Source organism: Bubalus kerabau, chromosome 12 (genome assembly GCF_029407905.1).
Source record: "Bubalus kerabau isolate K-KA32 ecotype Philippines breed swamp buffalo chromosome 12, PCC_UOA_SB_1v2, whole genome shotgun sequence".
Taxonomy (NCBI): domain Eukaryota; kingdom Metazoa; phylum Chordata; class Mammalia; order Artiodactyla; family Bovidae; genus Bubalus; species Bubalus kerabau.
This window is the reverse complement of record NC_073635.1, coordinates 55085585-55110061: the sequence shown is the minus strand read 5'-3', so window position 1 is coordinate 55110061 and position 24477 is coordinate 55085585. Positions and strand designations below refer to the sequence as shown.

Genomic DNA, 24477 nt, shown 5'->3' with positions numbered 1-24477 from the left:
AAGACAGATGAGGAAAATAAAAGCAGGACCCACTATTCCACAGTCAATGAAGGTACTAAGCAGAGCCACTGTGCACGGCTCCATGAGTTCCTTACTGAACAACCCTATGGGGCCAATCGCATGTATGTGCACATGTGCGTGCAGAGAAGGAGTGGGGGAAGGGAGAGGAAAAGAAACACCTAACACTACGCAGCATATGTTAACCAACCAATAGCGTGTATGTGCACGCGTGCGTGTAGAGAAGGAGTGGGGAAAGGGAGAGGAAAAGAGACAGGTAACACTAAGCAGCATATGTTAAGCTAGAAGGTCATGCAGAACACACACACACAACCTGAGAGAGGCCAATTCTCGGCAGCACGAAAAAAACAAAAGAATTCTTATAAAAATGAGAATTAGAATAAAAAAACAGACACAAGGTTTTGAATCTATGGAACTGGTCTTGAGCTAACACCAATCACTCAGTCATTCTTATCAGATACTTCCTAACTGCCTACCATATGCCAGATACTGACAGATATCAGTCAGTCAGTTCAGTCGCTCAGTCGTGTCCAACTCTTTGCGACCCCATGGACTGCAGCACCTAGGTTTCCCTGTCCTTCACCAACTCCCAGAGCTTACTCAAACTCAAGGCCATGAGTCAGTGATGCCAGACATGGCCGTGAACAAAACAGATCTGTTCTTGTGAGGCTTACACACGGCGGGGGTGGGGGAGGCAGAAATTAAACAAATAAATATTTGAAAATATCAGGTGGTGACAAGTACCACAGAAAAAAAATGAAACAGAAAATGGGAGTACTGTGAAGGCGGTACTGTGTTTTAAATGGCCTCAATGATGTGACCATCCTAACAGAATGAAGATTCTATGAGACATGAGAAACTTAGTCTCTGCTTTTTTCACAGGAAATGTTATATTGTAATTGGGGTCTCCACACCAATTCTAGTGATAGACCAGGTGCCTGCCTGATTACCAGTTACAAGAAGTAAGTGATGCAAAACAACTTTACCACAGTTCCTAAAGGTTTAGTTCAAGGCTGAATGAAATAATAATCTGTCAGAAGCATCCTGCAACACGCCCAAACTTAAGGCCTTTATGAGGTACATTCCTCTTTCACCTACATCAAGGGTGGGCAAATTACAGCTAGCAAGCCAAATTCAGCCTACCATCTGTTTTTGTAAATAAAGTTTTTTAGAACATAGCCATGTTAACTTGCTTATATATTAAGCTGGATACTTTTGCACTGAAACAGCCAATCTGGTACCCAACTGTGACAGAAACCACACGACCTGGAAAGCCTAAAATACTCACTATCTGGTCCTTTACAAGAACGTGTGCTGAGCGCTAGACCAGACCCCACCACCACCACTACCCTCACAGTAAAATGCCTTTCAGGGGGCTCTTCAGGAGCACGTGACCAGGGCAGTCACATGGACCCGGCCACTGGAGAGCCTCATGCTTGGGGCTTAATGCTCCATGGTCACCTTTAAATTCTTTAAAAAGAAAAAAACCTCCTTTCTTTCATTCTTTATTCGGCTGCATTGGGAGCCCGTGTGCCACAACTACGGAAGCCCGAGTCCGTGAACTGCAACAGACGCTCCCACAGGAATCTGGGCTGAATTTATGGCTGCTTTAACCAACAGAAAGAAAATGAAAGTGAAGTCACTCAGTCGTGTCCGACTCTTTGCAACCCCATGGACTGTAGCCTACCAGGCTTCTCCGTCCATCAGATTTTCCAGGCAAGGGTAGTGGAGTGGGTTGCCATTTCCTTCTCCAGATCTTCCCGACCCAGGGACTGAACCCGGGTCTCCTGAATTGTATGCAGACACTTTACCGTCTGAGCCACCAGGGAAGTCTCTTAACCAACAGAATGCAGCACAAATGACATTCTGGAGTTCTAAGTCCAAGCCTTAAGAGGAATGGCAGCTTCATTTTCCCTTCTGTGATGTGAAAGGCCACAGTCACACTGGGAGGGAGCATGAAGAGGACACACGCAGAGGAAAACTGAAATGATCGACGGTCAAAGCTGAGCTTCCAGTCAATAGGCATCATCAACGGCTAGTGAAGGGAGTGAGAGTCATCTTGAATATTCCAATCCAATCAGGTCCCCAAATGGCTGGAGCCCCAGTTAACAGCCCATGGAGCAGAAGAACCGCTCTACTGTGATTACTGATCACAGCCAAATTGAAACATAATAAAATGCTTGTTTTGAGTAGTTTGTTATAAAACAATATAAAACTAAAGCATCAAGATTTGAATACCAGATCCATCACACCTGGATTCATACACATGCCTATTATTTAACCTCTTTATGTCTCATTTTTCTCCATCTGTAAAATGAGGATCATGACGTTATTTCACAGAACTGTTCTAAAGAATAAACGTGCTCTTAAGTGTAAAAGCACACAGCAGAGTTCTCAGCATATTCTTGATATAACACAAAAAAATATTATTGTTCTACTATTGCTACTTCATTATTGATAAAATGTATTATTTATTCCAGCATCCTGCTTCACTTTCTTTAAACCACCTATTACTATCTGAAATTACGCTTACTTATTTACCTGCCTTTCCTCCAACAAAGTATGAGCCATGAGACAAGAACTGTCTTGTTCACCAGTACCTAAAACAGAATTTGGCCGATAGAGATACTTTAAAATTATACTGAATAAATGAGTTATAGGACCTTGGTTTCATAGTCAATCAATAATGGTATCTAAAAACTGCTCCCATGCTTTATTTTAAGTATAAATCTGACAAGAGGTGCTCAAAACAAAGAACCTCACATATGCTATCTATAATGTTATTTTTAGGACATAATCCCAAAGCAATTACTTGTGATTGCACAGACACTACACCATTCTTAGCTCACGGATGCTCAAATACGCGTACGTGGTGGCTAGCGTCTGATTCAGCATTGTTCAGGCGTTCTAAGGTTGCTCACTTGTTTGTATAATTTTTTTAAATGAGTTGTACTCAAGCAAACTAATGACACACTCTTAGCCACTATTGCTACATGCACAGAAATAGCCAGAGAAACTTTAATGTGGGGTCTGTCCAAAAACAAACTACCCTGGCAACACAAATTAAACCTGGTTTTAAACACACCTGAGTGTGCATTTCCTCACATTTTTTTTTAAGTTTAAAATCTCTATTAAAGAGGCAATAAAAATCAGACATTCCCAGAACCCCGAAGCACCTTAGAAGGTACACAAAGAAGCACAAAAACACGATTCAGAATAACAAGTTCTCTGACACTGTGATTCTCAACTTTCCTTCTGCCGTGATGGAGAGATGACAGATCCATGAAACTCACCCTGCCTCCTCTTCCAATTATAATTTCGTAGGAGTTTTTACATTTAGGAACAGGATTTTATAGAGCAAAAGAAACCACAGGGTTGCGGCACAGAACTTTAGATGAGAAACAAACACATGTGAAGTCAGGGAAGCATGAGAGAAGACATCAGGGTCGACGCTAATAAGAAGTACGTCCTGACAGACTTCAGTGGTTATTGCATAAAAATTAAGCGGGAGGGGGAGACTGCTAAGATGCAGCACTGTATAGGTATGAAAGGTCCAGTCAAGGAATCTGCATGTTAAAAACCTAAATTTAGGGGCTTCCCTGGTGGTTCAGTGGTAAGGAGTCTGCCTGCCAATGCAGGGGATATGGATTCGATTCCTGGTCTGGGAAGATCCCACATGCCACCGTGTGCTACAACTACTGAAGCTCACGCGCCTACAGTCCGTTCTCCCGAGGACAGAAGCCACTGCAGTGAGAAGCTGGAGCACCTCAACTAGAGAAAAGTCCACATATTATTAAGACCCTGCACAGGCAAAAGTAAGCAATTTTTTTAAAAAGACTTATTAAAAAAAGAACACAAATTTATACTTCAAAATCCAGTAAGCCTACTAAAATGGCTACAAGTATAAAGTCTGAAAATATCAAAATTTTGGCAAGGTGGTGAAACAGCCAAAGCTTCTATACATTGGTGGTCTAAGTGTAAAATGGTACACGTGGAAATGGAACACAGACTTGGAAAAAAGTCTGGTGATGTCTCATAAAATTAAGCATACATCTACCCTATTACCCAGTAATTTCACCGAAGAGAAATGAAAATTATAACCACAGAAAGATCGCATTAGAAGATTCCTAACCGCTTTAACTATAATAGCCAAAAACTGGAAACAACCCAAATGTCGATCAACAGAGCAATGCATAAACAAACTGTCATACATCCATACAATGAAACACCATTCAACAATGCAAAGGATGCACTAATACACACAGTAACATGGATCAAGCTCCTCAACAGCATGCAGAGTGAAAGAGGCTTGGCAGACCATATGCTGTGTGATTCTAGAATTAGGGAAATCTAATTTGAAGTGAAAAACAAAAGAGCATAACAATCACCTGGTGGGTATGAATCAACAGGGAAGAGTCCCGAGTGAACTTTCTATGATGACAGCAATGTTCTGTCCCAATGGTCAGTAAACTTTTTCCATAGAGGGCAGAAGGGCAAATATTTCAGGCTTTCTGGGCTCTACCTCAAAAGCCAATTCTGCCACTGTAAATGAATGACATAGCTGCACTACCATAACACTTTATTTACAAAACAAGAGTTAGAATGTAGTTTGCTGGTCCCTGCTCTATATATTAAAAGTGGTTTGGATTACACAAATATGTATGTACTTGTCAAAACTCATCTAATAGGCCACGGAAGATCTGTGCATTTCGCTATATGTCAATTTTACACAAAAACCAAAAAGCAACAGTTAACTGTAGGCTAATGATAAGCATGTGGTTTTCAGTGAGGTACACCGATATCTGCAACTTATTCTGAAAGCTCAAAAAATAAGATGGATACAGTAACACAAATACTAAATTGCTAACATCCGCTGGATCTCAAAAAAGCAAGAGAATTCCAGAAAACATCTATTTCTGCTTTATTGACTATGCCAAAGCCTTTGACTGTGTGGATCACAATAAACTGTGGAAAATTCTGAAAGAGATGGGAATAAAAGACCACTTGACCTGCCTCTTGAGAAACCGGTATATAGGTCAGGAAGCAACAGTTAGAACTGGCCATGCAACAACAGACTGGCTCCAGATAGGAAAAGGAGTATATCAAGGCTGTATATTGTCACCCTGCTTATTTAACTTATATGCAGAGTACATCATGAGAAACGCTGGGCTGGAAGAAGCACAAGCTGGAATCAAGACTGCAGGGAAAAATATCAATAACCTCAGATATGCAGATGGCACCACCCTTATGGCAGAAAGTGAAGAAGAACTAGAGAGCCTCTTGATGAAAGTGAAAGAGGAGAGTGAAAAAAATGGCTTAAAGCTCAACATTCAAGAAAACCGAATTTGCCATCACTTCATGGCAAATAGATGGGGAAACAGTGGCTGACTTTATTTTTTGGGGCTTCAAAACCACTGCAGATGGTGACCGCAGCCATGAAATTAAAAGACGCTTACTCCTTGGAAAGAAAGCTATGACCAACCTAGACAGCATATTAAAAAAGCAGAGGCATTACGTTGCCAACAAAGGTCCATCTAGACAAGGCTATGGTTTTCCCAGTGGTCATGTATGGATGTGAGAGCTGGACTATAAAGAAGGCTGAGCGCCGAAGAACTGATGCTTTTGAACTGTGGTGTTGGAGAAGACTCTTGAGAGTCCCTTGGACTGCAAGGAGATCCAACCAGTTCATCCCAAAGGAAATCAGTCCTGAATATTCATTGGAAGGACTGATGTTGAAGCTGAAACTCCAATACTTTGGCCACCTGATGCAAAGAGCTGACTCATTGGAAAAGACCCTGATGCTGGGAAAGATTGAGGGCAGGAGGAGAAGGGGATGACAGAGGATGAGATGGTTGGATGGCATCATCGACTCAATGGACATGGGTTTGGGTAGACTCTGGGAGTTGGTGATGGACAGGGAGGCCTGGCGGGCTGCAGTTCATGGTGTCACAAAGAGTCAGACACGACCGAGCAACTGAATTGAACTGAGAAATGTAGGCCCAACAACTGGTATATGGTATATGGAAGTTAGCTGTACAATTCTTTCAACTTTTGAATATATCTGAAAGTTTTTGCATTGTGTGCTCTGTGGGATCTTAGTTCGCTGACAAGACATCGAACCCATGCCCCCAGAAGTGGAATCACAGAGTCCTAACCAATGGACCACCAGGGAATTCCCTGAAAGTTTTCATATTAAACTGGGGGGTGGGGGAGATTCAATGAGGCCACTGAAGATTTTTAAGCAAGGAAATGAAAATCAAATTTATATTCTACAATTCATGCAGTGCAAGCATATACCGAAGGATGATCAGATGAAGGAAGAAAGTTCTAAGCAGGCTATTACAACAGTCCATGCCATAGAAAATATCAACATTTGAAGAGTAAGTACAAAGTGAGTTCATGGAGAGAAGAAAAATCAGGGCAGTCAGTGTTTAGTTGCTCAATCACGTCCAACTCTTTGCGACCCCATGGACTGTGGCCCACCAGGCTCTTCTGTCCATGGGATTTTCCAGGCAAGAACACTGGTGTGGGTTACCATTTCCTCCTCCAGGGGATATTCCTGACCCAGGGATCAAACCTACATCTCCTCTGCCTCCTGCACTGCAGGCCGAGGAGAGAGCTCCTTCATTTCAGGAATGAGGAAGCAGTTTCAAGGAAAAGTTCACAATGTCAACATAAAAGAACTTAAGCATGAAAAGAACGAAAAGTACCTAGATTAAGCAATGGACCCTGATGATGTAAAAGAGGTGTGGGAAGAATGTAAATCAGATAAAAGATATTAATAAGTTCAAAGGAAACAAACAAGTGACAAGTAATCTCGCTGGGACAAAAGAGGAAGGAAAAACTGAAACATAAAGTAAAAGACTGAAATATTTCTTTTAAATGTGAAACAAAAGTACATGGCTGCACCTAAAAGCCACAGCTCACCCAGAACCTGTACTCTTGGCTCAGGCAGCCAGCTGGGGGTCTGACTATCCCTGCACATTTTTACTGCGTGTGACAGTCTGCAAAGCTTGTCCATTTCATGATACTGCGAGGATTCTTCTAATAAGTCACACAGGCAACAAAGAAGGTCAAGGTGACCACAGCTGACAATTGCCTCTCAGGGAGACGTAAACTAGCTTGTTTGTTGTTTGCTATAATGCCTGCAGCTTGCTTAAAAAAAAAGTGCTGGCCCCTTGGTCCTGAGCTCCTTAGCTGTGATCTACTACGTGCACCCATCTAGACCCATCATCCTCACGGGACCTGGTTACAAGGAAAGACAGAACAAACAGGCTGACATTCATGAGTGTGCAGTGCTGTGAGTACTAATGTCACTTGCTTCTGACCTGGGAGTCTCCTGTTTATCTGCCATCAACCATGAAACATTAACAGACGAATTGTCAGCTTGTAAATATGGCAAAATCAAATCTTAAGATTTTTCAGAGTTCTTGACATGGACGACAAAGAGCTAGTTGATTTTCATGTTGCTAAATAAGAGACAAAAACACAGACACCAGCAAAAACTGCAATTTATGTAACATTTTACAGTTTATTTACCTTGCATTATTCATAATATTTATCATATATCCGTCTCTACACTATATTTTATACATATATTACATTATATAATTCTCATAATAATCCAAATGAGGTAGGTACTAATATGAGGAAACTGAGGCTTTAAGATGTTAGATAACTAAGCCAAGGTCTCACAAATTGTAATCAACACAACCTAACTATAGGCTCAGATGACATTAAAGATGGGAGGGTTTTGTTTAATCATTAATAGTCAACCTCCTTCCCAGCTGATTTATCAAGAGCAACTCTAATTCACCATATGTTAGAGCAAAGCATCTATATCATAGTACGAATACTTCGTTCTTATAGAAAACTAACGTTTTGGAAATGTTAATAGAATCAAAGTTGTCTCTAAAAATCTGTGGTTTAGGAAGAGCTAGGTTAAACAAATTCAAAACATTGTCTTCAGGGCAGAAGCTCTCACAGTTTTAATATACAAATATATGTTCTTCCAGGTGGCGCTAATGGTAAAGAACCTGCCTGCCAATGCAGGAGATTTAAAAGGCCTGGGGTTTGATCCCTGGGTCAGGGAAGATCCCATGGAGAAGGGAATGGCAACCTACTCCAAAACCCTTGCCTGGAGAATGCCATGGACAGAGGAGTCTCACAGGCTACAGTCCATAGGGTCACAAAGAGTCAGACATAACTGAAGTGACTTAGCACACACATATGCTAATATGTATTCTATTTCTTCTAAAACCATCTATTATCTTTATTCTGAATACTCGCTCCAGTTTGGAAAACTACTGCTACAATCAACAGTGCCAATTTAACTTGTGCACAGAATACCTTTGAAAACTTAGCAGTCAGCTTGGGGGTTCAAGTACACAAGTCCTTTAAAATAGAGAACATCAAAGTCAGAATGTGGCATAACAGCTCCAAGCCAAGTCAACTACTTCATAGTCTGGCAACACTGCCCATTTCCTACCAAACAAAAGTCAGCTTCCCATAACACAATGGAACTACATGGCTTTTTCTGAAATTAGAAGAGTAACAAGGCAAGGTTTTTATATGTTTAGCTCTGTACATTGTAAACACTGTTTTACTGAACAAAATTTAGACACTTAACGATGGAGCAGAGATCACAGAAAAAGTAGTTTTCACATAAAGCTTATGAATTCGTTAATGACAGTAAGTCATTTTGATGGTCCAAGGCATCACCATTAACTCATCTGTTCATGGGATTCTCCAAGCAAGAATACTGAAGTGGGTAGCCATCCCCTTTTCTAGGGGATCTTTCTGACCCAAGGATGGAACCTGAGTCTCCCAAATAGCAGGCAGATTCTTTACCATCTGAGCCACCAGGGAAGCCCCAACTTATCAATATGGAAAACTAAATTTTAACTCTATGAATAAGTGGAAAATTAACATCGTATATACCATTTCGCCACCAAGCATATTTTCCTGTCTTCTACTTAGTCATCTCTAAACATTCGACAACTGAAACTGCTCATTGCTCCGTTGTTATTAATCATTCCAGAGTTTTCACAAAAGCCAGCCACAACAGTTGTGTTAGTCACACAAGCCAGAGCTGTAGAATGGTCCCTAGCTTACTGCCAACCAAATCAGCTGCCTTTTTTTTTTTTTTTCCTTGCCCTCTGTTCTGAAGGAATACCTCCACCCATTCAAAGTCTGCATAGGACACATCTCTAATGGGGGGTGAGGGGTCAGGGGTGTGGGGAATATACCAAGATAAAGTTATTGATCAGGCCATTCTCAACAAAACCAAGAGCTATTCTAGACAGATGAAATTACCATGTAATTACACAGGAAGTGGAATTAAAATCTAAACTGTACTAAGATTCTCAAACACTTCACCTTACAAGGAAGGTGATATCCTACCTACTTGAATCAAGAAGTATCTTTAGAAGGGCATATTTTTGCCCTCTGCTCTCAAAGATTGCCTCCACCCATTCAAAGTCTATGTGGGGCACATATCCACCTAGGGAAAAAAAAGGGCAATAAAATATCATACTGTCCACTATTTTGAAAGGAGTTGTAGAGAAAAAGAAAGTATCTTAAAGATCACAGAGCAATTTCCAACATTTTGGTTTTAGGAATTCTTAAAAATAACAATTAACCATAGCTACTGAAAGCAAATGTGACATTATAATAAATTACTTTAAAGCATAGTTACATCAGTTAATAATGTTTTGAGTAGGGATCTGTATATGAGAACATGGTTGATTCTTATAAGCAAAACCCCAAAGAGAAAGAATTTGAATCGGCTAACACTATTAAAGGGAAACAAATAGGAAAATGAAAGAAAAGTGATTAGAGAAAAGAAAGAAACCCACTGGTAACAATATTCAATATTTTATTTTTACTAACATCTGCAAAAATAGGAATATGCCTTAAAAAAAGAAAACAAACCATCAAAAGTGTATACACTAACAACTTGAAATATGTCTTCCCATACTGGCAGCAATATTTTCCAAACCATTCTGAAAATACTGATAAATTTTTACAGAATTCAGATCAATAACTTTATTGTGGTATACCCCCCACACCCCATTTTACAGAATTCCAAATGAACATATATTTGGAGGTTTTACTGGATGTAAACCAGATGAAACTGATGCATCATGAGTTTTTATCTTAAAAAAAAAAATATATATATATATATATATACCACAAAACTACATACATTGGGATTTTAACTTTCAGGACCCTTCATATTTGTCAAAGTACACTTATTAATAGAAATTCTTAGTTCACAATAAGTCTCACCTGTGTAAATAGATTTGAAATATGAAATCTGCACTAACATATCTAGATTTGTAAATCTTACAAACAGTACTGTCCATTGTACCATCGGTGCTCCATAATTAACGTTTTTCTCCTTTCCCTCAGAAAATAGGCTTAACTAAATTACCACCTCAAAGTTTACAGAATAACATGCTACCTAGCTGCAAGGAAATAGTCAACTATAGTTGAGTCCATTTTTAAACAGGGTTTACCTAGGACTCTCCAATGACACCATCGGAATTAGTGTCAGAAGAAAAATATATATTAGAAAAACGGACACGGGAAACACAGAGGGGCACTTTTCACTCATTTCAACTTACAAAGGATTAATATGGTTAAACTGGAAAACCTTGTACTTAAAATTAATTTTTCAAACACGATGAGCATTTTTAGGAAAACTTCCTGTTTCCCCTCCCACCAATTAAAAAAAAAAGGAAAAAAAAAAGTCGTTTTTCTAATAAAAACAGAAAAGGCCAAAATGACAAGGTTAACTAGGACTAAGAAATAAGATCAGCCCCACGACTATTCTCTACGGTTGCGCAATTTTTAAACCCACACTTTTTTTTTAAGCCAAATCCACATCCCACCCCACCTAGTGCTTACCTCTCCCTCCTTCCCACCCACTCCATCTATGACGAAGATCACCTTCCCAGCAGGTATGTTAACTCATTTCCAGTACACAATCCACTGGAAAATCTCTGAAGTAACTGGGTCAGGGCATGACGAAATGATCGAGAAAGTGAGAAATAAAAGAGATATAAGTTCTAAAAGGGGGGGGGGGGGGTATCTAACAGCGGAAGGATAAGGACCTAAAAGACGACATGGGTCTAGAAAGAAGGGTCTCAAAGGAAAGGATCCACAGGCAGGCTCCAATACGAGAGATGTGAAGGAAGCACGGTCCTGCCAGAAAAGCCAAAAACAAATCACCCAACATGCCCCACCGGGGATAACCGGTGGAAAGGGGCTCTGGAATCCACGGGGGGCGGAGGGGTAGGGGGACAATCCCGGGGTTCCGGGAGGCGCAGGAGGCCGGGGCTGGGGACAGAAACTCACCACCTGGTAGCGGCCAGTCCCCGCCTGGTGGTGATCCATCCTGCCCGGCTCGGGGTCCGGCTTCCGAGTGGGTGAGTCCCCTCGGCACTCAGCCCCCTCGGCCACCCCCTTCAACGACGTCGTCGCCTCAGCGACTCTTCCGCCTGTGTTTCTGCGGCCGCGGTCGCCCGGCCGGGCCGCCTCACTTCCCGTCGCTGCCGCAGAAGCCGCGGAAATCTCCGCGTCGGCCGCAGCTTGGGGGCGAAGCTCCGGGGCGCCGTGCGCGCTACTGAGCATGCTCGGGATGGTCGCGCATGCTCGCTGGGTCCTCCGGCTTCCCATCCGCGTCGCGAGGGGGGGTTTCGCTGGGTGGGATGAAATGGAAAAGTCAGGCAAGTCCAGGGGAGCGATCTAGGTTGTCAGCCTGTCGGGAGTGGGTGGTGGCTAAAGAAGCGGAGAAAAAAAATGATCACCGTCCTTGATTGGTCTTTTCAGTCCAAAGGGTTGCTTGCAGGCAGAGTCACATTGTCGAGGAGAAAAGAGACGCATTCCAGGAACACTTGAGGACAGGTCACCGTGTTTCCTCACACTTCGTCTTGTTATCCACCCAGCCTAGAACAATGTAGGACACTCCTAAAAGGCTTATTCAAAAACCATTTGTGAGTTAACAGATATCGTTTTAGGTTGTTTTGTTTGTCCCATTCTTGCTAATAAAGAGATTTAAAGAGTCCAACAAGGAGTCTTCAGCCATACTCATGTATCTCGCTGAGGAAAGGAGCCCCTAGAGCACTAGGTTACTGAAAGGCTACAAGAAGATAATGAAATAATATAGGACTCTTCTAGGGTCATCTTCACATCAGTAATTCCAAAGGGTTTAACAGTAAAGATTCGCTTTGTGTGCAGTAAGACGATCTCAATAACCGGTTAACCACACTTGACCTACCGTGTGTATCTCCCACCAGACACAAAGCATGTTTCTCTAGCAAGTAAAAGAATATGATGGGGCGGCGTACTCTTTAACCCAAAGAGTTTCGATACACTGAAAACTATGATGCCACGTGATTTGGCTCAGTTGTCTTTTCTATTTTACTTCCCTCCTGAATCCCCAAAGGAGATTCCCTGCAATGAAAAAGGCTACTGGGTGCGCCTTATCACCTAGTTAAAAACAGCAAAAATACAATAAGGAGAGACATTCATTGAGAGAGCAACTGAAAAATGTAAGCCTTCCCCGTTGTTTCATTCAAAGCATTGATCAGTTCTTGGTATTTCTGCCATCTTGACATATCTAGTGGTGGAAAGTATTAATAGGCTGATACAATAAGAGGCAACGATAATGTCATATTTAAATGTCTTTAACCTTTCTTTGTGCTTAGTTGCTCAGTCGCTGAGGCCGGTCCCACTTATTGTGATCCCATGGACTTTTGCCCGCTGTGCTCCTGTCCATGGAATTTCCCAGGCAAGAATACTGGAGTGGGTAACTATTTCCTCCTCTAGGATATCTTCCCTACCCAGGGATTGAACCCAAGTTTCCCACATTGCAAACGGATTCTTTACCATCTGAGCCACCAGGGAAGCCCAGGCTTTCTTCAGGTATAACTTAATGCATTTTCGGTTCTAAGATAATAAACATGACATTTCATTGTGTAGCTGTACAGGAACTCACTCTCACAATTTCACCTCAAATGATATTACCTTTCAACAATCAAGACAACCACAAGTGTCAGCAAAATGAAATTAGAGCCCTACATCGCTTATGGTCTATACCGTTCCTTTAGAACTTAATTTTATATGCAGCTGCACTTTCATTAATCATTTATATGTCCATTTGTCTTTCAAACAAGCTGCTGCACAGAAGGGAGGCCATTGTTTACACCTAGCACACCCAGAACAGTAATGAGAGCATAATGGTGAAAACCAGTGACCTGACCAAAAGTAAACATCCTAAATCTTGTTAGAGTAACAGATCTTTCAGTTTTACTCTCCTCCCAAGTTTTGTGAATGGTTTGGTAATTTAGAGAGCAGGTGACAAAATTCAACAGGAAAATGTCTTTTCAGTGAAGAGGAGGAAGAGAAAGAGGGGAAAGAAAAGGAGAAGAGCTGATATGTGTTGACCCCTTTCCAAGCCAAGAACTGCACGAGCTACGTTATTTTGTCTTCACAGCATCTCCATGATGTAGGCACGATTGTCATCCAGGTTTAACAAATCAGGAAACGAAGGCACTGTGAGGTTCAGGAACTTTCCAATGCTAATCACTAACAAGTGGTGACAGACTCCAGAGCCCCCACTATGTTAAGCACCATACTGCAATACATCCTTAAAATGAACCATCCAACCAGTGAACCAACTCCTTTCTCTTTCTGTCCACTGTTGCACTTCGTTGTGAAATGGGCAGAAGGAGCTCAGAATGGCTCTCCAGAGGACAATGAGAATCTCTGATCTCACACAGATCAAGGAGGTGGCATTTCAGGAAGTCAGACTGGATCTTTGATGGATCACAAGCAGAAGAGGCCCTGAGTTGTCCCGTAGGAGCAGCTTTTGGGGGAAGGCACGGGGGTAATGATATCCTGATCATTTTAGAGGCCTTAAGCAACATCTGATATTTTTCATCTTTAATCTTTTGGTGGTGACAAGTCTAGTTACCTAAGGTGGTGGTCTACCACCATAAACTCAAGTGGAATTTTATAAATATTTATTTATTTGCTTTATTATTTATTTGGCTGCATTAGATCTTAGGTGTGGCATGTGGGATCTTTGCTGTGTCACCTGGGATTTTTCATTGCGGTGCTTAGTGTCAGTATCTGCAACATACAGGCCCAGCTGCTCCGATTCATGTAGGATCCTACTTCCCTGACCAGGGATTGAACCCAAGTCCCCAACATTGCAAGGTGGACTCTCAACCGCTGAACCACCAGCGAAGTCCCTCAAGTGGAATTTTAGAATTAGAGTACACCTCACTAAGACCTCTTCACCACCAAAGACAATGCCAGCAAAAATTTAATTAGTGTCCCACTGTGGTACTGGGGCAGATGTGGAGATAAGATGTCTGGATTCCCTGTCATGAAAGTGCCCTCTGCCTAGAGCCATCCAGCTGTTAGTTTTATTGGGGTTTCCTTCAGCTTTTTACTCTGAGGTCCCGCTATTTTCAGGGTGACCCTCTGCTGTTGACTAAACAAGGCCGGGGCACAGGTCTAACTGTTTTGCCTGACACTGGACCCCTGTAAGGGGCCGTCTGCTCCAGAGTTCCCTGCTGAACTAGCAGAGATTTTGTCAGCTCTGCAGTATGTTGTGACAGCTTTCCGCACCCCATCCTTTGTGCTTTCACAGATGTTAACTCTCTAATAAAGCTCCTGCACTCAAAATTTCATTACAGTATCTGCTTCCTTGAGAGCCCAACCTAGACAAGTACCAAGATGGTCAGTCGAAAGAAAAAACGCACAAAATGGCTGTGGGTTAAATTTTACCTAAGGAACTTTTGGAAGGCTGCAACCCCGAAACAGCTTGTCAGATAGCTCTGAGGAGCTACTCGGAAGAGGGAAGGGAGGAGCCAGGATACCTATAAACTTTTTTTGCTGGGAAAAAGATATGTAATCAAGCCTGAAAAGATTACTGCTAATCGCAAAGAACAGATATATCACATTAAAATTATCTGTAGTCAGCCTAACTGTGTATGGGAAGATGAAAGAGTCTGAGGTCCTTTGAAATTTTTCCTTAGATGTTCTTCTGAACTAAGGGCCAGTATACCCAAAGCAAAGAATGTTTTCTGATGTTTTCCGTCCTTAATTCCCTTCAGGTCACACTCTAAGATATGTGATGCCTAATGGCATGATCCTTATAGAACTGAAATGTTGTCAGTATTTTTTTTTATAAGATAGAAAATGATGGGTCATCCCTGGTGATCCAGCAGTAAAGAATCTGCCTGCCATTGCAGGTGACATGGGTTCAATCCCTGGTCTGGGAAGATCCCACATACAGCGGAGCAACCAAGCCCACGAGCCACAACTACTGAAGCATGCACACCCAGAGCCTGTGCTCTGCAACAAGAGAAGCCAGCGCACTGAGAAGCCCACACACTGCAACTAGAGAGTAGCCCCCACTCACTGAAACTAGAGAAAGCCCGCACATAGCCACAAAGACCCAGCACAGCCGAAAATAAATGAAGAAGATAGATAATTTTTTTTAAAAAGTAAGTGATTGAACATTGTTATTATCAAAATTGTGTTAAATGATTCCACCTGTCCTTTCATGTAACTGATACTTCATCTCCAGAATAACCCTAAGTACCCTCCATTGTGATCATTTTCTCATCGGGATGTAATGTATCTATAGCCTTCCTGTTAAGAATGACTTTGATTTTGTTCTTTAGAGTGATGATGCTGTCAGGCCAAGTCACAGGGCCCCTTTACTTGGACATACTTCCCACTGGGAATCCCTCTTATTCTTCTAGAAGCAGAAGAATTCCCTCCAGAAGTCAACCCAGTTCTTATCCTCCTTGAAAGAAAGTGAAAGTGTTAGCCACTCAGTCATGTCTGACTCTTGGCGACCCCATGGACTGTAGCCCACCAGACTCCTCTGCCCATGAAATTCTCCAGGCAAGAATACTGGAGTGGGTAGCCATTCCCTTCTCCAAAGGATCTTCCTGACCCAGGGATTGAATCCGGACCTCCTGCATTGTAAGCAGATTCTTTACAGTCTGAGCCACCAGGGAAGCCCTCCACATCCTCCTCTTATCTCTAACCAGGTATGCAGGAATTTTGTTGAGATTCCCATCTGTTAAAGAGCAGTAGACATGCCATTGCTGGCAGATGACCATCTACAGAGGCCTAAATCAAGGCAGGAAAAACTCCAAATTTTACTTCTTCAGTGATTTTTAGTTTTTTTTATATCACTTCCTCTACAACATACAACATATTGGGTTGGAAAAAAAGTTTGTTCAGGTTTTTCCATATGATGTTACAGAAAAATCCAAATGAACTTTTTGGGCAACTCAGTAGAACTATTCCTCAGTAGCTATTGATGGTTAGTGTGACCACAGTGTTATCTAGAGAATAATGAAAAAGAGGTAAAATCACATTCTCTATCTGGAGTACACATCTGCAGATTTCTATGTCTCTAATAAAAATTCATTAGCCATTATTTTCAGTACATGAATTCTTAAGTAGATTTTGGAAAACACAATCAACTGCTATCATTTAGTAAATAAAAATAAGCATACTTATTACTGCAGTTGTATCTCTGTTACCATGTATGTGGATCTTTTAGGCAGTTTGTAGGCATGAACCTCAATTTAGCTTCACATAGTGTTCCTTATTTAACTGTTTCTGAGATTCCTGTCATCTGTTCAGCTCCATAATTTTAGAGAGGAAATCTTGTAAAATGAGCAACTTGACGAATCAGGTATCTACTTCCTTTGCCTCTTTCTTCTCTTCCCAGTATGTTTGAAGAATCTAAAACACAGCTAATGTTCTTTATCAGTCAGCTCAACCAAAGAGATAGAACCAATAGAAGATGTACATAAAGAGATTTATTGCAAGGAATTGTCTTACACTGTTTTGGGGGCTTGCTGCTGCTGCTGCTAAGTCACTTCAGTCGTGTCCAACTCTGTGCGACCCCATAGACGGCAGCCTACCAGACTCCCCCATCCCTGGGGTTCTCCAGGCAAGAACACTGGAGTGGGTTGCCATTTCCTTCTCCAGTGCGTGAAAGTGAAAAGTGAAAGTGAAGTTGCTCAGTTGTGTCCAACCCTCAGCGACCCCATGGACTACAGCCTTCCAGGCTCCTCTGTCCATGGGATTCTCCAGGCAAGAGTACTGGAGTGCTAGGCCAGTCCAAATCCGTCACACAGGTCCACTGGAACTCTAGAAACTGCTGTCTACAAACAGAATTTCTTCTTCCTCTGAGAAGCCTCAATTCTGCTCTTAAAGCCTACCTAGATTATAGAAGATAATCCCCTTTACTTAAAATCAACTTATTTTGAACTTTGAAAGTGAAAGTCACTAAGTCATGTCACTCAGTCGCTTTGCAACCCCATGGACTATACAGTCCGTGGAATTCTCCAGGCCAGAATACTAGAGTGGGTAGCCTATCCCTTCTCCAGCAGATCTGTCCAGCCCAGGAATCAAAACGGGGTCTCCTGCATTACAGATGGGTTCTTTACCAACTGAGCTATCAGGGAAGCCCCTTTTGAACTTTAATCATATCTACAAGATAAGTTCACAGCATGCTTAGATTAGTATTCCATTGAATAGTTGAGACCATAGCATAAGCAAGTTGACAAAGCAAACTATCACAGGTTTTTTAAACACTGCTGCTGCTGCTGCTGCTAAGTCGCTTCAGTCATGTCCGACTCTGTGTGACCCCATAGATGGCAGCCCACCAGGCTCCCCCGTCCCTGGGATTCTCCAGGCAAGAACACTGGAGTGGGTTGCCATTTCCTTCTCCAATGCATGAAGTGAAAAGTGAAAGGGAAGTCACTCAGTCGTGTCCGACTCTTTGCGACCCTATGGACTGTAGCCCACCAGGCTCCTCCATCCATGGGATTTTCCAGGCAAGAGTACTGGAGTAGGTTGCCAACATTACAAAAAGAAATTGTCTCTGTATAATCAAGGATAAAGGGAAGAGGGAAAACAGAAGAGAGAAAGGAAGTACCAGAGAATTAGCTTACAGATTTAAAATAAATTTTCATAATACGTATTTCCTCTCAGCTTTATTTTATACATGTACTGTTGGATATAGAGGAACCAACAGGCAACAATTAGAAAACATTTGAATTTTGATAAGCTACATTTCAGGTAACAATATTTTTTATTAAAATTTTTATTTTTTCTTTGTTAGGTCATGAGCAACAAATCTAAGCAAATCAGCAGCCATTTTGCCTTCAGGATTACATATTTTTTAAGTTGGGCTAAGTCATAAGTTATTGGGGCTTCTCCGGTAGCTCAGGCAGTGAAGAATCCACCTGCAATGCAGGAGACCTGGTTCAATCCCTGGGTCAGGAAGATCCCCTGGAGATGGGAATAGCTACCCACTCTAGTATTCTTGCCTGGAGAATCCCTTGGACAGAGGAGACTGGTGGGCTACCAATCCCAACCCCAGTTGGTGGGCTACCAATCCCAGTGGGGTCGCAAAGAGTTGGACATGACTGAGCAACTAAGCACGCAAGTTATAAGTTATTAAAATGGTCTTTGCTTTACCTTGAATATGGAAGACTATTCTTTAACCACACTAAAGCATGACTTTTTGTGTTGTTCTTTTTTTCTCTGAAAGCCTGATAATCACTTTCGTCACAGAAGAGCAAGGCTGGCACTGAGAATATTGCCTATTCAGTTTTCCCTTGATTTACATTTGATTATCGTGTAAGAAAAGAAGATAAACACTACTTGTATGTGGGGGGGGGGGGGAGGTGGGGTGTAAAAAATACAAGAAAGAAAAGTGTCTTCTACATATCAAAGTGTTCTTAACATTTTAAACATCATTTTCTTCATAGGAGGCACCAGGCTTCAGTTGTTAAATAGCCTGCAATCAGTATGCTGTTTCACTGTGAACAACATAATACAACATTAACAATAAGGTTGCCATATAACAAAGTTGTCTCATTTCAGTACTGAGGATAAAGGGCACGGATTAAAAAAAAAAAAAATCTGAAGGGACAAAATGATGTCAGTAATTAGAGTGACTTACCACATGGAACTAGGGAAAAATTCATAACCATTACCCAGCCTTAAGATTCAAACTGGGGAGGGATGTCCTTGGTGGTCCAGTGGCTGAGATTCTGAGTGTCCTATGCAGGGGGCCCAGATTCAATCCCTGGTCAGGAAACTGAGATCCCACGTGCTGCAACTAAGAACTGGTGCAGCCAAATAAGTAAATTTTTTTTTAAAAAAGATTCAAATGGGGGAAAAAACCTAAGGGCTTAACAGAGCCAATGTAAGCCAGATAATGGGGAAACAAAAAAGAGATGGTGGTGGAATTCCCTTTATATCTGGGAGTTTTATTCTAGAATAAGTAAAATATTTATAATGTATCCCAGTTTACCTGTCAATAATAAAGTTTCCATGAAATATGTATAAATTATGCTTATAGATAATGATCATTGAGAAATCTGATGTTATTTCCCCAATAAGCATGAAGACATCAAGTTCAAATCCTCTTCTTTATCCAGTTGTCTTAGTCTGTTTGGGATTCTATGACAGATTACCACAGATTGGATGGTTTATAAACAATGGATATTTATTTCTCGAAGTTTTGGGGGTTGGAAGTCCAAAATCAGAGTGTGGCATGGTCTGGTTTTCACCAGAGTCCCTTTCTAGGTTTCAGAGTATGTAATTCTCATTGTTCCCACAGGGCAGAAGGGCCAGTGAGGGATCTCTCTAGGGACTCTTTTATAGCTACTTAAGTCCCATTCATGAGAGCCCCATCTCTGGACTTAATCACCTCCTGAAGACCCACTTCTTAATGCCATCAACCTGGGCTTTAGAGTTTCAACAGCTGAATCTAGGGGAACACAAACATTCACACCATACCATCCAGATATTGACTTTTTAAAAGAAAAGCATCAGTGTTACAAAAACACACACACAGATACACATAGAGTAGAAAATTGAATGTAATTTATTCTTGGTTTGAATGAGGCAGATGATTTGGTTCACTACAGGCCCTTGAAATTTCCTTAGAATCCACCTGTTTGGAAAAGAGAGGAATGTTTGTTTTCATGGAGCTATAAAAACTCTAGCACTTGAAGGGACTTTCCAGATCACCCACCCAGACACCTTGGTTTTGAAAATATGGAAACTGAGGCTCAGAGAGGTAAGGCAACCTTAACAGGCTATCCGCAAAGCTACCACTCCACTTTTAGCTTGGTTCTAATGTGGTAACTCATAAAACAATCCAAAATACTCCGCTGACTGTTCCATCGCATCCAGCCAGAAATAACCCTCCAAAACAGTACAAATCAGAATAAACATTTAGAACTCTGACACGTCAAGAACTCAACACATCAAAATTTCTTTGGAAGAAGTATTAGTCAAATGTTTTGCCACAAAAGGATTAATTCTGAGATAGTTGCTAATCCTCTCAGGGGTTGCTGCTTTGGAACAAGTAAAACATCTTTTTAAAATAAAATGAATAGGTCCTTCAAAAATATAGTCTTTGAAAACAGAATAGGTACCTAACATTAGTTGTATGTGTATAAGCTTAAACATCAAATGATCCCAACCCCATACATACTTATATATCTGTTCATGTAAGGTTGAAGATGACCTAACCATATAAAGTTAGCCCAGTTCCAACGCCGACCATGGGACTTGACCTTGATTCCTGAAACAATATAACTACACATAAATGCAATAGCCCCTAGCTACATGCAACCAGGGATTCCCAGGTGGCTCACTGGTAAAGAATTCACCTGCCAATATACAAAATGGAGGAGACCTGGATTCGATCCCTGGATCAGGAAGATCCCCTGGAGGAGGAAATGGCAACCCACTCCAATATTCTTTCTTGGAAAATCCTATGGACAGAGAAACCTGGCAGGCTACAGTCCATGGGGCATCAAAGAGATGGACAGGACTTAGCAACTGAGAATGCACCCACATGTAACAATTTAAATTCAAATTAATAATATTAAAATTTTTCTTCCTCATTGACACTAGCCACAGGTGTTTAGTGGCTACCATATTGGGCAGTGCTGATAAAAACATTTGCATCTTCACTGAAGTTTCCTTTGGACACCATTGCTCAAAAACTCTCTTACTATTCACCTTAAATTAATCTCCTTCATTTACTTCCTGAATGAGCCACACAATTTTCTAATGGCTTATGTCCCAACTATGCCATATCTTAGCAGTGAGGCTGCTGAGTAGGTTACTTAACCTGCTGAGCTTGTTTGTTCATCTTTAAAATCAGAACACTAATAATTCCTTCCCTGTCTGTCTCACAGATTGTTTTGACGTTCACAGGAAATGTAACCATACAAATAAAGCAGGTAGTTGTTTCTGAAGGCCCTTTTCCCTTCTTTCATTTTCTAGTGACTGCCAGAAAAAAAGTGATGTTTAACACCTTTTACACCTAACATGTGGAACAAATATTACAACATACGGGGATTTCCTTGGTGATCCAGTGGCTAAGACTCCACACTCCCAATGCAGGGGAGCACAGTTCCATTCCTGGCCAGGGAACTAGATCACACATGCTACAACTAAGACACAGCACAGACAAATAAATAGCATAAATAAATATTTTTAAAAATATCACAAGTTAGGGAAGATGAAGACTAAAAAACACAGAAGCTGGTTAGGCCTCCCAACTTAGTCACATCTTATTTTTCTAGCCCAAGTGACTGGACTTATGCTCTACACAAGTCATTATACAATAATAACTTCTGCTTTCAAATTGTGGTGCTGGAGAAGACTCATGATAGTCCCTTGGACTGCAAGGAGTTCAAATCAGTCAATCCTAAAGGAAATCAACATCAACCCTGAATATTTATTGGAAGGACTGATGTTGAAGCTGAAGCTCCAATACTTTGACCACCTGATGGCCAAAGTATTGGATGAAGAGCCTACCCATTAGAAAAGACCCTGATGCTGGGAAAGATAGAAGGCAGGAGAAGAGGGCAACAGAGGATGAGATGGTTGGATGGCATCACCGACTCAATGAACATGAAACGTTTGAGCAAACTCTGGGAGATGATAATGGTCAGGGAAGCCTGACGTGCTGCAGTCCATGGATATGTAAAGAATGGCACCCAACTTAATGACTGAACAGCAACCACAAACAGCGTGTGTAACCATAGAAAGTATGTCAGTTGTTGTTGTTATCCAGGAGTAAAACTATTCCATAGTATATTGTCAGACTTTATAATTGTGGTAATAATGGATAACACTGCTGAAATTAGCTGCCAGTTTTACTAAGTACTTTTACTTAGGGCTTTCCTGGTATTCAGGTGGTAAAGAATCTGCCTTCAATGTAGGAGACCTGGGTTTAATCCCTGGGTGGGGAAGAACCCTGGAGAAGGGAATGGCAACCCACTTCAGTATTCTTGCCTAGAGAATTCCATGGACAGAGGAGCCTGGCGGGCTATAGTCCATGGGGTCGCAAAGAGTCAGACAGGACTAAGCGACATATTTCACACCAAACACATGCAGTTATTACATGTTGTTATTATAATTTTACATATCAGGAAACAGACATAGAATCTTAAGGAATTTACCACAGGTCACAGATCAAGTGAGGGAAAGGGGATTTGCTGAGTTTTCTAACTTTAAACAATTTTTTTTTTAAACTGAAACAAACATACATACACAAAAGCATGAAATTCCTAAGTGAATAGCACAAAGATTTTTCACAAACTGAGCCTCTGCGAACAGCACCCGTATTAAGAACTAGGATATTTCCAGAATCCCAGGAAACCCCGTGGCCCACTCCCAGTCTCTACTCCCATACAAATATTAACCATAATCCTGACTTTTAATATTTGTATACAAACTTTTGACTTTATCTGCATGGAATTGTACCTTTTGTTCCCTGCAAGTCTGATTGTCTTGATTAACTTTATGTTTGTAAAATTTATTCATACTGTTTTTTTTTGTTGTTCGTTTGTTTTGGGGTTTTGTTTTTGCTGTGACACACAGCTTGTGGGATCTTATTTCCCCAACCAGAGATCAAACCCATGCCCCCTGCATTGGAAGCACAAAGTCTTAACCACTAAACCACCAGGAAAGTCCTGATTTATTCATATTGTTGGAGTAGTTGTAGTTAGTTCACTTTGTTGTTGTACAGTATTCCATTGTGTGAATATACCATACATTATTTAACTGTTTACTGAGTAAATTGGCATTCAGTTTGTTTCTAGTTTGAGACTTATATTAGTTTCCTAGTGCTGTGGTAATAGAGAACCACAAATTGAGAGGCTAAAGCAACAAAAATTTATTTTGTCACAATTTTGGAGGCTAGAATTCACAGATGAAATGTCAGCAGGATTGTTTCTTTGGAAGGATGTGAGGAAGAATCTATCCCATACTTCTCCCCTAGCTTCTAGTGGCTCACTGGCTCCTCTGTCCATGGAATTTTCCAGATAAGAAACTGGAGTGGGTTGCCATTTCCTCCTCCAGGGATCTTCCCAACCCAGGGATTGAACCTGCATGTCTTATGTCTCCAGCATTGGCAGGCAGGTTCTTTACCACCACACCACCTGGGAAGCCCCTCTTCTCTTATGCTTGTGTTTAAAATGCCAAAGGATAGGGTGAAGGAAATCATACTCCAAATTAGGGTCAAGAGCGACTTCCCTGAGGGTCCAGTGGCTAAGACTCAGCACTCCCAATCTGGGGGTGGGGGCTGGGTTTGATCCCTGATCAGGGAACTAGATCCCACATGCCACAGCTAAGTGTTTGCATGCCTCAACTGAAGATCCCAAAAGATCCCACGTGCTGCAACTAAGACACAGCCAAATAAATAAATAATAAAATCGGGTTAGGAGGAATACATTGGTACAGAACTATCCATCGGCATCTCATCTATTTAAATATATTTTTAAATCTGACCTTTAGTTTCAGAGAGTGAGAGTGTACATGCTTGTCCATGTGAGTATGAGACTGTCCATCTTAGTGTCTATTCCTTTCAACATTACCTTCAAAAGGCTTTAGCTGTTTGGCCTGCTCACCTCTCTTTTTCACACCTTTTTATGAGACTTACTTCTCCTGCCTTCAGGCCCTACCTGCAGAGGATACGATCTGTCTACTTTTAGTAACCAATATGGGACCTTGCATAAAGTAGGCCCTGATTATTGATTTATTGTCTATAACTGACTGAAGCCTCCGTTTCAGGGCTAGGGTCAGAAGGTAAAAAATCTGCCTGCATTGCAGGAGACCTGAATTCGATCCCTGGGTTGGGAAGATCCCTTGGAGGAGGAAATGGCAACGCACTCCAGTATTCTTGCCTGAAGAATCCCATGCACAGAGGAGCCCGGTGGGCTACAGTCCATAGGGTCAGAAAGAGTCAGACACCACTGAGCGATTAATACTTTCTTCTTTCTTTTTTTTTTTTTTTTTTTTTTATGGAGGATAAACAGTGGCTTTATATATGTGCGAGGCTAAACGGGAACACTTTAGGCCCCCTCCCTGGTG

General features: G+C 41.5%; 1 protein-coding gene across 1 annotated transcript in view; it reads right to left on the bottom strand.

Moving 5' to 3' along the window:
• The window catches only part of NDFIP2 (Nedd4 family interacting protein 2), a 72991-nt gene extending 61113 nt beyond the window's left edge, over window positions 1-11878 (bottom strand). The window contains exon 1 of the mRNA XM_055542749.1: window positions 11380-11878. Coding sequence (XP_055398724.1) covers window positions 11380-11700 — 321 coding nt within the window. The 5' untranslated portion in view covers window positions 11701-11878. The remainder of the gene's footprint in view (window positions 1-11379) is intronic.
• Between the last annotated feature and the right edge of the window lie 12599 nt (window positions 11879-24477).